General features: G+C 34.6%; 3 protein-coding genes across 3 annotated transcripts; 1 reads left to right on the top strand and 2 right to left on the bottom strand.

Annotated features, from left to right (window-relative positions):
• Nucleotides 1-941: 941 nt before the first annotated feature.
• Nucleotides 942-4,184, bottom strand: LOC110714064 (bifunctional L-3-cyanoalanine synthase/cysteine synthase, mitochondrial). Its single transcript, XM_021892528.1, has 10 exons — nt 3,899-4,184; nt 2,741-2,850; nt 2,616-2,673; nt 2,273-2,536; nt 2,050-2,187; nt 1,912-1,963; nt 1,734-1,813; nt 1,598-1,657; nt 1,369-1,449; nt 942-1,218 (listed from the first exon to the last, which is right to left on the bottom strand). The coding sequence occupies exons 1-10, from the start codon at nt 4,064-4,066 to the stop codon at nt 1,120-1,122; spliced, it is 1,110 nt and encodes a 369-aa protein (XP_021748220.1). The 5' UTR covers nt 4,067-4,184; the 3' UTR covers nt 942-1,119.
• Nucleotides 4,185-6,315: 2,131 nt separating this feature from the next.
• LOC110713956 lies at nt 6,316-8,359 on the top strand. Its single transcript, XM_021892407.1, has 3 exons — nt 6,316-7,173; nt 7,397-7,525; nt 7,969-8,359. The coding sequence occupies exons 1-3, from the start codon at nt 6,856-6,858 to the stop codon at nt 8,125-8,127; spliced, it is 606 nt and encodes a 201-aa protein (XP_021748099.1). The 5' UTR covers nt 6,316-6,855; the 3' UTR covers nt 8,128-8,359.
• A 5-nt stretch (nt 8,360-8,364) lies between these two features.
• On the bottom strand, nt 8,365-12,106 carry LOC110713954. Its single transcript, XM_021892406.1, has 9 exons — nt 11,892-12,106; nt 11,713-11,793; nt 10,412-10,501; nt 10,155-10,327; nt 9,434-9,503; nt 9,152-9,231; nt 8,978-9,040; nt 8,732-8,808; nt 8,365-8,636 (listed from the first exon to the last, which is right to left on the bottom strand). Exons 1-9 carry the CDS (start codon nt 11,967-11,969, stop codon nt 8,536-8,538), a joined length of 813 nt encoding a protein of 270 aa, XP_021748098.1. The 5' UTR covers nt 11,970-12,106; the 3' UTR covers nt 8,365-8,535.
• Between the last annotated feature and the right edge of the window lie 68 nt (nt 12,107-12,174).

Here is a 12,174-nt window from a genome sequence, read left to right as displayed (position 1 = left end):
CTAAAAAAGAATACGTGTCAGCTAAAAAGAAACGGCGATAGTATGTCTTAAGCATAAATTAAAACATATACTAGTAAAACCCAATATAATTTAATATGCCAAGTGACCTCAAAAACAAAATTAATATGATGAACAAAAAGTAGCATGATTTTTTTTTCTGCTAATCTTTCAACAAAAAAGAAAAAAAATTATGATGAGGACATAGATGAAATTATATAATCATGCATATAACAATAAAAAAATATTTTTTTAAAAAAAGAACTTACAAACATATAAGAGGCGTAGATGATGACAAAATTGTTGATGTGACAAAAAAGTCAAGTTAGATGACACCGACAACATAAGAGAAATATATGGAGAATAATCGTTTAATCGATCGTTTATTTTACTGAAATAAAAAATGACATTTACACCATTTTATATGTGTAATAAGTATTTTGATAGAAATTAAAACAGATATCATGTAGTAAATGACTTATAAAACACTAACCACTTATTTCACATTATAAATATTTTCATTTCCTAAAAAAAATTATAAATATTTTTCAAAAAAAAAAAAAAACTTTATTCCTTTAACACGAGAGTCTAATGTTTAATTATTTCATATTCCTTAAGACACATTTATGTAATTAACGAGTATATTTAATGCACCTCTCACAGGTTTAGCCAGCTCAGCTTCTCAGCTCATCGCTTGAGACTTTGAGAGTAGAGGGGGAAGTTAAAAAAAAAAAACCCCTATTCCAAAGTATTTTTATTTTATTGCATGAAAGTAATATAGCAGTAACTTTTTTTTCCAAGGGCATAGAAATAATGCGAACTTAATACCCTATTATAGTAATTTAAATTCTCATAGAAAAAAAAATGAACAAAGTCTATACGCCTTTGGGTATTTGACCCACTATTTAGCAAAGCGATTGCCTATTGTTCTGTAAAAACGACAATTAGTTCATCGATGAAATTTTTTTCCTATAGCTTTATTGAACATAAATACACAATAGATTTGCAATGATACAATTTTTTTTGACATATGATCATTAAACAAATATTAAAGTATTACAACTTATAGTAATGGCAAAACATTAATAGATCCTTTAATTAGCAAAGAGCTATATCCCTGAATTATTCAACTGGGACTGGTTGCATTTTCTCAGCCTCTTCCCTCAGCTCCTTAAACAGGGCAGACGACAGATATCGCTCTCCAAAACTCGGGTGGATGGTCTATGATCAAGAAAGAAAACACAATTTTTTAAATCAGATAATCACAACCCGACATAAGTGTAATTTGAACTAGTGATGCGACTACAAACTAAATCCAGATGAATGAAGATGAAAGTTATACTTAGATTATATAAAGATAACTTTTCATACCACAATTAGTTTTCCCTTGTTTTCCGGCCTCTTAGCAAGTTCAAGGGCAGCAATTGTGTTAGCTCCGGATGATATTCCAACCTACATATATACATAAACATTAGCTAAGAGCCTAAAATTAATCTACTAAATGACATGAACTCGTAATAATCTATCAAACTAGCAAAGATGATAAGAAGTATCAGAAACCAGCATAATCGATCTGTTCTTAGTTTCTTAGACATCTTACCATAAGTCCTTCCTTCAATGCCAACTGCCTGGCCATCTTTACAGCATCATCACTTTTTACCTGTTAAAAAATGCACAATATCTGAGCACAGGTAGTAATCTTTAACAATACTCGAGCTAAACCACTCGAATCTTACCTCAAGAACTGCTTCCATTACATCCATGTCTAAAATCTCTGGTTTAAAACCAACTCCATTTCCGGTTATAAGGTGAGGACCTGTTTACATTGGCAGAAAATAAAAATCAAGATGCAATGAGTATTTATTCAACTAACATGACTAAAGAAGCTGGAAACTTGTCAGAGTTGAGCAAAACCTGGTTTGCCTCCATTGAGTATGTTGCTTTCAGCTGGTTCAACTCCATAAATCTGTAACATCAGTAAAAAAATGAATCACATTAATCAGTATATGCACAATTCAAAGCAGTCTTACTTAGAACAGACCATGTATATACCTTAACATTAGGATTTTGAGATTTGAGATAGCGTCCAACACCAGACACAGTGCCTCCACTTCCGATTCCCATGACAAAGATGTCCACTTTCCCTTGAGTGTCCTCCCATATTTCAGGACCCGTCGTCTCAAAATGAACCTGTTTATTCAGCCACTAGTTAGCTAGTTTTCTCCAAGGGTGGGACTAATAGTATTGTAACATATAAGTAATTAGCTGATCAGACCTGAGTATTAGCAGGATTATTAAATTGTTGAAGCATAAAACCATCAGGGGTGGAGTCTAGAAGCTGGTTAGCCTTTTTGACAGTTCCCCCCATTCCTTTGTCAGGGTCAGTGAGAATAAGCTCAGCACCAAAAGCCCTCATAGTCACCCTTCTCTCCATGCTTGTGTATGATGGCATAGTCAACACCATTTTGTATCCCTTCATCGCCGCCATGAAGGCCATGCTTATTCCCATGTTTCCTGATGTAGGCTCGATCAACACAGTCTGATCATCGACCCAGCATAACAGTTAACAAATATATTTCCCGGTAACACTAGCTTGACAGTAACTAATTTTAGATTACCTTTCCTGGAGAAATTAATCCTTTTTTCTCTGCATCTTCTAACATTGCCAGTGCAGGTCTACAGTAGATAATATAGTTAGCACATGGTGTCACATATTACTGCCTATAGTAGGTTTATAACATACCTGTCTTTGACACTAGCAGTAGGCTGCATCATCTCCTGCTTAACGGCGATGTATGCTCCAGATCCTTCACTAATTTTACTTAGATAAACTAAGGGAGTTCTCCCAATAAGCTGCAATGTATTGTATATAAATCAATTCAAAACATTTTACAGTAGTTTCATGCAATTCTATCAAGGTATGAAGGATTTCTAGCAAAGGGGTTTTACTATGGCAATTAACTTGCAGAATCTAAAAAACAATTTTTTTTTTTTTATTTTATTTTTTTTTTTTTTTTTTTAACATCAGCAATCTCAGCACATAGCTATCAGTGGAAAATTATGGACCCAATCTAACAAGCTTTAATTAATTGTCCTGTCATACTGTATGTAATAGTGTCAATCTTTCTGATTTTGACTCAGCCAACACTCTAATTTAACTGATAAATCATAGATAATGCGGCACAAATCAAGATAATTGGACATAAGATGAGACACAAAATGAGATACATAAAATCTACTGACAATGGAAATATCTCATTCAACCGCCGCCATTTTAAATAAAAAAAAACAGGGTATACTTGGCCATATGATTATATGAACCATTTACAAGGTCTAAATTTTAAACATTAAGCTAAGGTATCATATCAAAGAAAATTCAGACCACTTGAGCTAAGATAAAAATTGCAAATGATCAAGACATTTGGTCCCTAGTAAAGTTGTAACTGAAATCCAAATTCGTTCTTAGACGGGCCCACTCGGCCCCGGATAGAAAGGGCAATATGGCTCAATGTAGCTACTGGAGTTAAGTGAAAGCTGCCCTTATCTAAATACAGAAAGTACCCAAATAAGTTGGGACACTAATGAGCAATCTCCACCTCATAATGTAAGATTATAAGCTACCTTGTCTTATTATTTGCTAAATTTATCCATCTAAATTAAAGTAAACCATCAACAAGAATAATTCAGAATTTATAAACAACCTCCCTAATTCATCAAGTAATGTTATAAACATTCATCAGCCAATTAAATTTAACAACTAACATGAACCATGATGGGTATATAAACATATGTACTTAATCAAAATATATATACTTTTGAACAGTATTATTATTAAACCAAATCAAGTTCCGCCAAGGCAAGAATACTGAATAACTATAGAAGAATCAATGAATGTACTCACTTGGGAAACATTGGCTTTGATGTTAGTCCCAGCAAAAGGAAAAGGAGAAGAACCAGAATCAGCAACAGGTTGTGCAACAGAAGAAAAAGAACTGCTACTAAAACATCTGATTGTTGTTTTAAGAAAGTTTGAGGTTGATCTTGATCTTCTTATCAAAACAGTTGCCATAGTTTCTTCAGTTTTTCAGCTAGAAAGATAAAATTTTTAGAGAGAGAAAAAGGAATGAGTGGAATGAGCAGTACTACTGCAATAGCAAGAAATCTATTGTTTTTATAAGCATTAGTGCACTGTTATATTTGTTTTTATATGCTTAGTTGGTGAAAAAGAAAGAACTGTTAAATGTGGTACAACATTTTAATGGTATAGTTTATTTTAGGAAATTGAGGGATTGGTTAGTTTATTATTGTGTCATTTTTGCAGAGCATGTGGTTTATTGTGGAGGGGTATGGTCTTGACTATTTGTCGTCATGGATATCGTCAAGTAAATTCAAAAGAAATTGATTAGATACCTTGCACTTAATCGTGGCTGCTTTGGTGAGTGATGATGTACCTTAAAATGATTAGAGATTGAGTGCTAGGTACAATGGAACTAGCCTTAGTTCCTAAAAGCATAGTTTTGAGCGGAGGCGCATTGGAGGGGACAAACGGGTTTTGCTTTTGGGTGAATTTGTTGGAGTCACATTTGGGTGATGAATCATACTCCCTTAGTCCTTTTTTATTTATACTATGGTGTTAATTTTTATGAGAGCTTTTTGGGTCAAATGGTGCAAACAATAAGAAATGAAGGGGGTATTGTATATACTAATACTACTCTGTAATCTAACTTCAAGATGATAAGGATCTATTCAAAAATCGATCACATTATACATTATTGTTGATTAGTTTGTTGAGATAAAATCAATAGAGTAGTATAATGGCACTATGCTTTCAACTTGGTTTTGGGACTATTGCCCTATTCAAAGATTGATCATGTATACACAAAAATATTACTTCCTCCGTTTTCTTTTACTTGCAACACTTTCCTAAAAAGGAAATGTCACAATCCTTGCAAGTTGCAACACACTATAAAAGAAAAGTTACTTTAGGGAAAAACTATACTATTTCCCTTATTTAAAGTACATGGCCCACTAAATTACACTCCTAACAACTACTCATCCCATTTTAAAGTGTATTATATCATGTGAACCCCACATTTCTTAAATACCGTGAAAAAGTGTGTGTTGCATCTAAAAGAAAACGGAGGAAGTATGAATTAGTTGTTGAAATGAAACGGAGTATATATAACGGCACTATAGTATGCTTGGGACTTTTATAAGGAAGACTTTTTCAAAAAATTTATAAGACTTTTATAAGGAAAACTTTGAACATGTTTTCTATGATTAAGCTTGATTACCAATTGAATGTTGGTGTAGTGGTGATTGAGACTACACTTGGTAGAAAGGACTCGTGTTCAATCCCCCACAACAACAATCGGGAGAGGACTGAAACCTAACCACTCAAAACTGATCCCCAAATCCGGATAGGGTGAAGTGGGTGGAACACCCAAAAAAAAAATGATTAAGCTTGATTGGAAATTATTTATAAAGAAGAGTCTTGCCAAACTTTCCACTCAAAATTATTTAATTATATATAAGCTCATGAAAATCATATCCACGAAAATACGAAACTAAGGACTTGTTTGGCATCATTTTTGGTTTTCAGTTTCCTGTTTTTGTGAAAACTAAAAACCAAAAACAAGAAACAAGAAAAAGGTGTTTTTACTTTTCTGTTGTCAGTTTTCAAAATTATCATGATTTTAATAAGTCTAAATATTTTTTGATTCATTATGTGACATATATAATATACTTTTAAAAAAACAAAAAACCAAAAAACAGAAAACCACGGCGATCCCAACAGAACCCTAAGCTTTTATAAATTTAGTTAATGAAGAAGAGTCTTGCCAAACTTTCCACTCAAATTATGTAAGCTCATGAAAATCATGTCCACAAAACTTGGAAATAGCTCCCCATTTGGAAAAGCATTAGAAAGGGGTGGAATTTTCATACCATATTCAAATTAAGAAATCGAATTCTGCCATAATCCAATCAAGTGAACCAAACACAATCTTAGAAACACAATTATTGTTCAAATTGTAATACAAGTAATTTTTAACTCTTACATTGTATTCCCTTTGTCCTTTTATTTTTGCTCCATTGTCATTTTTTGGGTTAAACTTTGTAAACTTTAACCGAAAATTACTGTTAATCTAAAAGAGATAATATAGTCATGAGCGATTTTGTTAGATTCGGCTCATTACATAGTTTATTAATATCACGTTTTTATAATTTTTACATGTATGAAAATGAAAATATGTGCGTTCTTAGACGCGTCTTTGAGACTGTTATAGGGCAATAAAATAAGGACAGAGGGAGTACAAGTTTAATACTTCATATATGTCGAGTTCTTATCGATCAAAATAAAATATTTTAACATATCAAACAAAATATGAGCCTTAAACCAATCCCACTAACTTATTGTGTGTGGCCAGTGTGGCAGCTCAACGCCATCCATGAGTTAGCTCAAATTCCAATACACCACCACGATGATGAGATGAGCCACTTCATCTTATTGCAGCTAATTGACACTGCACACGGCACACCCGTGCAACAGCAATCATCCTGCAATCTTCAACATTACAGATTACCTGATATTACAGTACAATTCACAGAAACCAGCAAATTAATACAGTATAAACAATCAATCAGAATTCAGAAATCAGCAAATTAGTACTCTCTAATTGATTGTTTATACTGTACTAATTCAGAAATCAGTATAACTTAGACCTGAATGACCTATTACACAGTTATACTACTCTCTAATCTCTATTATTGATGTTTTCACAAAAATGAATCAATCAGAAAGTCAAAACCTATAAATACGCCCAAAATTTAACATTCTTCTTCACTTGTAAAATAACCATGACTTACCAAATCACACTCTCTCTTTCTACTTTCCTCTTCCTCACTATATCCCTCCTCACTCATCGCATTCCCAGATTGGCTAATGCCGGCAAAATCCACATTACCGACGACCTCGACGACGTAATCGATGATGAAGAAGACGATGACTGGATAAACTGGGGCAAAAAAACACCCACACCATCTCCCCAATTTGACTTAAATCCTTCTGATTTGGATAAAATGGACCCTTCCCAGATCCAAGCTCAGATGATCAATCATCACACCGGTCCCCTTTTCGGGTTTATCAAGCTCAGATTAGGCGTTCGTCGAACCCCGGTATGATAATTTCTAGACTTATTTCCCATTTCTAGGTGAATTGTAGATTTGCATTTTTAGGTGAATTGTAGGTACTACCTCCGTAACAGGTTATGTGCAACGATTTGACATAAAACAGAGAGGGAAAATGTCTAATCGTTGCACATAACCTGTAATGGAGGTACGGAGTAGTAATTATATCAATTGTACTGATCTGTTGATTTTTGGCAATGGGGATTGTCAGGATGAGGTTTCAGAGATAGCCATGAAATGGAGCAAAGTTTCGAAAACGGGAGGTTTGGAGGTCAAGTTCATGGGGGTGGATCTTAGCACTGTCATGTTTACCATGGAGGCAGGTCAAGACAGGGACGAGGTATGTTCCCGTAAAATAAATTTTGACTTTTGATACTATTCACGAACATTGTTAAAAGAAACTACATTGGTGTGGCGGATATGCTAAAGTTTGAATGGTGAAACATATACAATAATTGACATGTTATTATGAGAAATTTAAGGTATAACTCAATTTCTTAAGAATGATCTCCAATTAAATGTTTGTACCAAAACTCGACTCCTAATCTCCTATTGAATTTATTTGAATACATTGTAAAGGTGCCCTTAGTAAAATTACTGAATTAGATTGTCCCTAAGTGCTAACTGCTAAGCAGTAAAAGGAAGCCTGTAGTTTGGGTACTAAACACGCGACTACAGCGGTTTAATGTGTCATTGTTCATTACCTTAGGCGCGGTTATGGATGTCAACCTTAGATATTGTTGATTAGAAGGTTTTATCATGATTCTACCTTGTTCTTTCCAGCTGAAGGAATTCATATTGGAGCAGCCAGATGCATATGAAGTCAAGATTGGAGATGTTGTTTACCGTAGACCTGGAGATCCTCCACTGGAGGAGGTTATTGAGATGCTACGGGGAGAGACAGGCAACAGTTTCGAGGGGCATGAGAAGGATGAGCTATAGCCGCAAAGGTTTACACAATAGTACTGTATGGCGTGTCTCCTCAGTCCTCAGCTTGGCTCTGCTCCTAACAAAGAATCCTTAACACCTAGCAGTAGATAATGAGCTCCTAGCTTGTAATTTTTCAATTTTTGGGCTTGTAATGCATAGATGACTATTTTAACTATCTATTATGAATAGTTTATTTTGTCAAGTGTAAAACCAAGGTTTTTTCTCTAAAGAGTGAAAGAACAAAGAAAGTGTCATCAGAACTCCAGATATACTCAGTTGTTACAGTGTGTAAAATATCACAGCCAGTTCTGTGATTAGGAATTACAGCAAAAGAAGGTAATTGATGAATTGAAATGTAATGCTGTGCAATAATTGCAGTGAGCAGGACAATGGATAATTACATTAAAACAGATTGTGAATCTATTTTAGCTTCGTACTGAATTCGGACAGCTCAAGCATATGAATTCTTGGGATACTCCTTCCTTCTTCCCTTTCTTTTTGGGTGTTATAGCCCCAGTCAACTGATTATAGGTTTATGATACACATATAAAGGAATAATTAGATGTGATTTTGTTCAAGCAAAGGAAGACAAGAAACACATGAGCAGATAATTTACCTAGATACAAGTTCCAGCCGTCCAACTCTGGCTCTTTTATGACATTTTTTAGTGTAGCAAGTCGGTCCTCTACAAAGCTGTATATCATTTGGATATAATGTTAGACCAAATTTGTCCATAGATCTGATTGTAGGGTTGTAAAAACCACAATTCATTAACAGAATGTTGACTTGGAATCATTATAGTGTTTACCAAGCACACATATGACTAATTACGCCAACTAAGAGCTAAGGATAAAGATCTTACTGAAGAGCAAGTCCCTGATGTTCTGGTTGCTTCTGAAGCATCTTGAGCACTTTCACCTTCGGGCTGAGTTAAGTAAAATATGAGAATGATGTATTAGAAATCCTACAGGGTCATATCTAGAAAATTTCATCAGCAAGGTCTGCATTGACATAGTTCCAGACAAGACATACTTACCCAGTCCCAAGTCCATAGATTCTTTCGGGAGGTATAGTCACACCAGCAAGCTCTCGCAGCAGAGCAACTGCAAATCGGCTCTGATTTGGGACATAAAGCACATAGAAAGAACTTGATTAGTTTATAGGCAGAAAGACACAATATCTTCAATGGGAAATGTGAAGCAGAAGTCATACTAGAATTTCACAACATTTTCTTCTCTATGTTCCATCATTCTATTTCAATAAATTGCAACTTCAACCTTTTCTTGTATGTTTATTTATTGACAGTGATATTAAGTACCTGTTTTGTGGTAACTATGTATATCTTTGAGCTTGCAAATCTTAGAGCATCGGCAACACCAGGATACAGTCTGCAGATAGCATACAAATTCAGAAAATTTTAAGGATAGCACACAAGATCCCTAAGATTCAATTAATGTTACTGTGTATCAACCATTCGCATAACATTCTCAGTGTAGTCTTGAAATTCCCAGCTTGCCTCAAGCAAGTGAGTTTCCACATGTGGGTTCAGTAGCAACAAAAGATTATGACGTCAGAAAATCCTTACAAAGATTCAACTTTTGTTATCACTAAACCTTGCCTAAGCTTCTCCATTTACTCTTTTCAGTGTATATAGTGCTGAATCTGTTGTGCGGATATATGCATTGTGCTTCAGAAATCATTTAATTCAATTCTGCATACCCAGTTGAATGTAGGTAAAACAACTCTACCTACAAAAGGAAAAAAAGCTGAAGCACTTGTGTAAAGTTTTAAATAGTTGAATGGTAAGCAGACAACAATGGAGATATATTAGAAAAGAGGAAAGGTCTCCACAAGACTACATTTCTCTTTTTTACCATCTTATGCTGATCCTACAAAGCAGTCCATTTTACCTCTGAGTGAGGCTCGGGATTAAATGCTAGAGGGGTTATTGAAACATGTTCCATTATGTGAGTATTTATAAGTGATTTTTTTATGTACATCACATATATGCATACTGATTATGGTGGAAAAAGAGTTACCTATTTGCACCAATCCAGGTAGCCAGATCCTTCTCCATCCATTCATCTCTTACTTTCCCAAAAAGATCAATTAAGGCCTCTGTGTTATCCTTCTCGTCCCATGCTTCCATAACAACTGGTTTTAGCTTTGGCCAGTTCTCGAGTATGCCTTCAACGGTGAGCCCCTCTGCAACCTTGTCAATGCAGGACAATAGCTTGTTAGGCTATATAAATGATAGTGAAAATATTGTTGGAACCATAGGCATCTAGGTACTAACTGAAGATTTACGAAGGGAAGGAATTTTGATCTCCAACAGCAACCTCACAAGCAACAATGTTTCATATCCTGTTTCAACCACAGGTCGCACCTGCAACAATATGTAATAATTCAGCATATTAAGGAAAATGATGAAGAGATGAAGATGGTGATTATTGTGCTTAACTGATTTATTGTGCAATCATAATATTAACCCTCCTATGTCTAGTTCATAACACAATATCATCAAAATTTATGCTACAATTTCCGCTTGATCAGCAAATAGCAAAGTGGAAGTTTTACTCTGTCCAAGCTCAAGCTCATACAGAAAACAGAACCAAAAATTTCAAAATACCAGGCTTACAGGGTCTAGTTTAGCATACGATAGATAAGAATAGTTTTGTTTTTGACAGACTTTACAGTCTTGTTATTGTCCAATACTCAAACAAACCAAAGATGGCAGCATAAATCCAGATCCTTTGCAATGCTATTAGTTATTGATTGAGGTCAAAGCCTGTCTAAACACAGCCTACACAGAAGACTCGGATGGTTTAAAAGGTGTATGATAAAGCAGTTTAGCATCTATAAGAACCACAGATCGTTTGCAGGGCAGCTTATAAGTTGGAAAAAAATATATCAGATAGGCCACAGACAGCACCTCATTTGAAGTAATATTAAAAACAAGCAGGTTTCTTACAGGCTAAAAAGAAAAGTAATTGAAATGAAGCAAATTCTAACAAATTTTGAAATAGCTCCCACAAAAATACTTTCTGAATGAGCATCAACAATAATTCAGCATTACACCGATTTATTTAGCATTATACCAATTTAATTATTAGCCTCCGGGAAAATAGAATATGTTCCTGTTGACAGCCAACTCACATACAAAAGCAAACCTGAATGCATTGAATTTCATGATTCCTTTAAGGCAATATCTCACATAAGACTGCCTCGCAATAACTTAGTAACTTTTTACAAGGCGAATCAGGGTGGCAACTCATATTGCCTTGCATAGTACGAATTATATTCCTAAACTAGATGATAGCAGTACAAACAGTATGCTAGTACTAATTAGTAGTTCCGAAACTTGATTCCAAATGTATATTCCTAAAACCACCTATATTACCAAATAAAGATATATTCAGATCCACAAAACAAAATTTATAATTCATTTTAAGATCATAAAAAAAAACATTTTACATTGCAATCAATCAAGTTTGATTTGTAATCATATCACATAATTCTCTCTTTTTTAAAGTGTACTAAGTATAATTTTCACCCAACAAATAATAATAATTTCGAAAAATAAGAAGAGAGAGTTACAATAATCATTTGGTCAACAATCCAGTCTTCCAAGGCAGAGTCAACGCCATCGAATAGAGTCGGCCATCGAACTTTGGCGGCCTGATCAAGCAACAATCACAAAGAATTCAATCGAATTATAAAATCTGAAAATAATCGAATTTAGGATTGAGAAGAAGACGAAGATAAAGAGAAGGAACCTTAAGAGCAGAGATGGCAGTTTCGGTACAAGTATCGCACAAAACACCATCAAAATCAAGAGCGTATAAATCCCCCATTATTTTCAGTGTTAATGATTTTGTCTTGTATTTTGTTGGTAATATTTGAATGAATATTATGGAGCAACTCAGCTGCTCTATTACCCGCCACTCAATCACTATTCAGTGATCACTATTATAAGGTACACAAAAGATTTCCACAAACAGTTTCGGCGGGAGATATTAGTGGGCCCCGTTTCAGTGTAGACTTGTCCTAATTTAAGTA

Source organism: Chenopodium quinoa, unplaced genomic scaffold (assembly GCF_001683475.1).
Source record: "Chenopodium quinoa cultivar QQ74 unplaced genomic scaffold, ASM168347v1, whole genome shotgun sequence".
Taxonomy (NCBI): domain Eukaryota; kingdom Viridiplantae; phylum Streptophyta; class Magnoliopsida; order Caryophyllales; family Amaranthaceae; genus Chenopodium; species Chenopodium quinoa.
This window is presented reverse-complemented; position numbering and strand designations above follow the sequence as displayed.

Excerpts from the sequence above, each read along its gene's own strand:
- LOC110714064 (XM_021892528.1), bottom strand. The coding sequence starts at position 4,066 with ATGGCAACTGTTTTGATAAGAAGATCAAGATCAACCTCAAACTTTCTT. Across the intron at positions 2,674-2,740 it reads ACTGCTAGTGTCAAAGACAG|ACCTGCACTGGCAATGTTAG; the intron begins GTATGTTATAAA and ends TATCTACTGTAG. Across the intron at positions 1,814-1,911 it reads ACTCAATGGAGGCAAACCAG|GTCCTCACCTTATAACCGGA; the intron begins GTTTTGCTCAAC and ends CAATGTAAACAG.
- LOC110713956 (XM_021892407.1), top strand. The coding sequence starts at position 6,856 with ATGACTTACCAAATCACACTCTCTCTTTCTACTTTCCTCTTCCTCACT. Across the intron at positions 7,174-7,396 it reads TAGGCGTTCGTCGAACCCCG|GATGAGGTTTCAGAGATAGC; the intron begins GTATGATAATTT and ends GGGGATTGTCAG. Across the intron at positions 7,526-7,968 it reads CAGGTCAAGACAGGGACGAG|CTGAAGGAATTCATATTGGA; the intron begins GTATGTTCCCGT and ends TGTTCTTTCCAG.
- LOC110713954 (XM_021892406.1), bottom strand. The coding sequence starts at position 11,969 with ATGGGGGATTTATACGCTCTTGATTTTGATGGTGTTTTGTGCGATACT. Across the intron at positions 10,502-11,712 it reads TTGTTGACCAAATGATTATT|GTGCGACCTGTGGTTGAAAC; the intron begins GTAACTCTCTCT and ends ATATTGTTGCAG. Across the intron at positions 8,809-8,977 it reads CATCAGGGACTTGCTCTTCA|CTTTGTAGAGGACCGACTTG; the intron begins GTAAGATCTTTA and ends AATGATATACAG.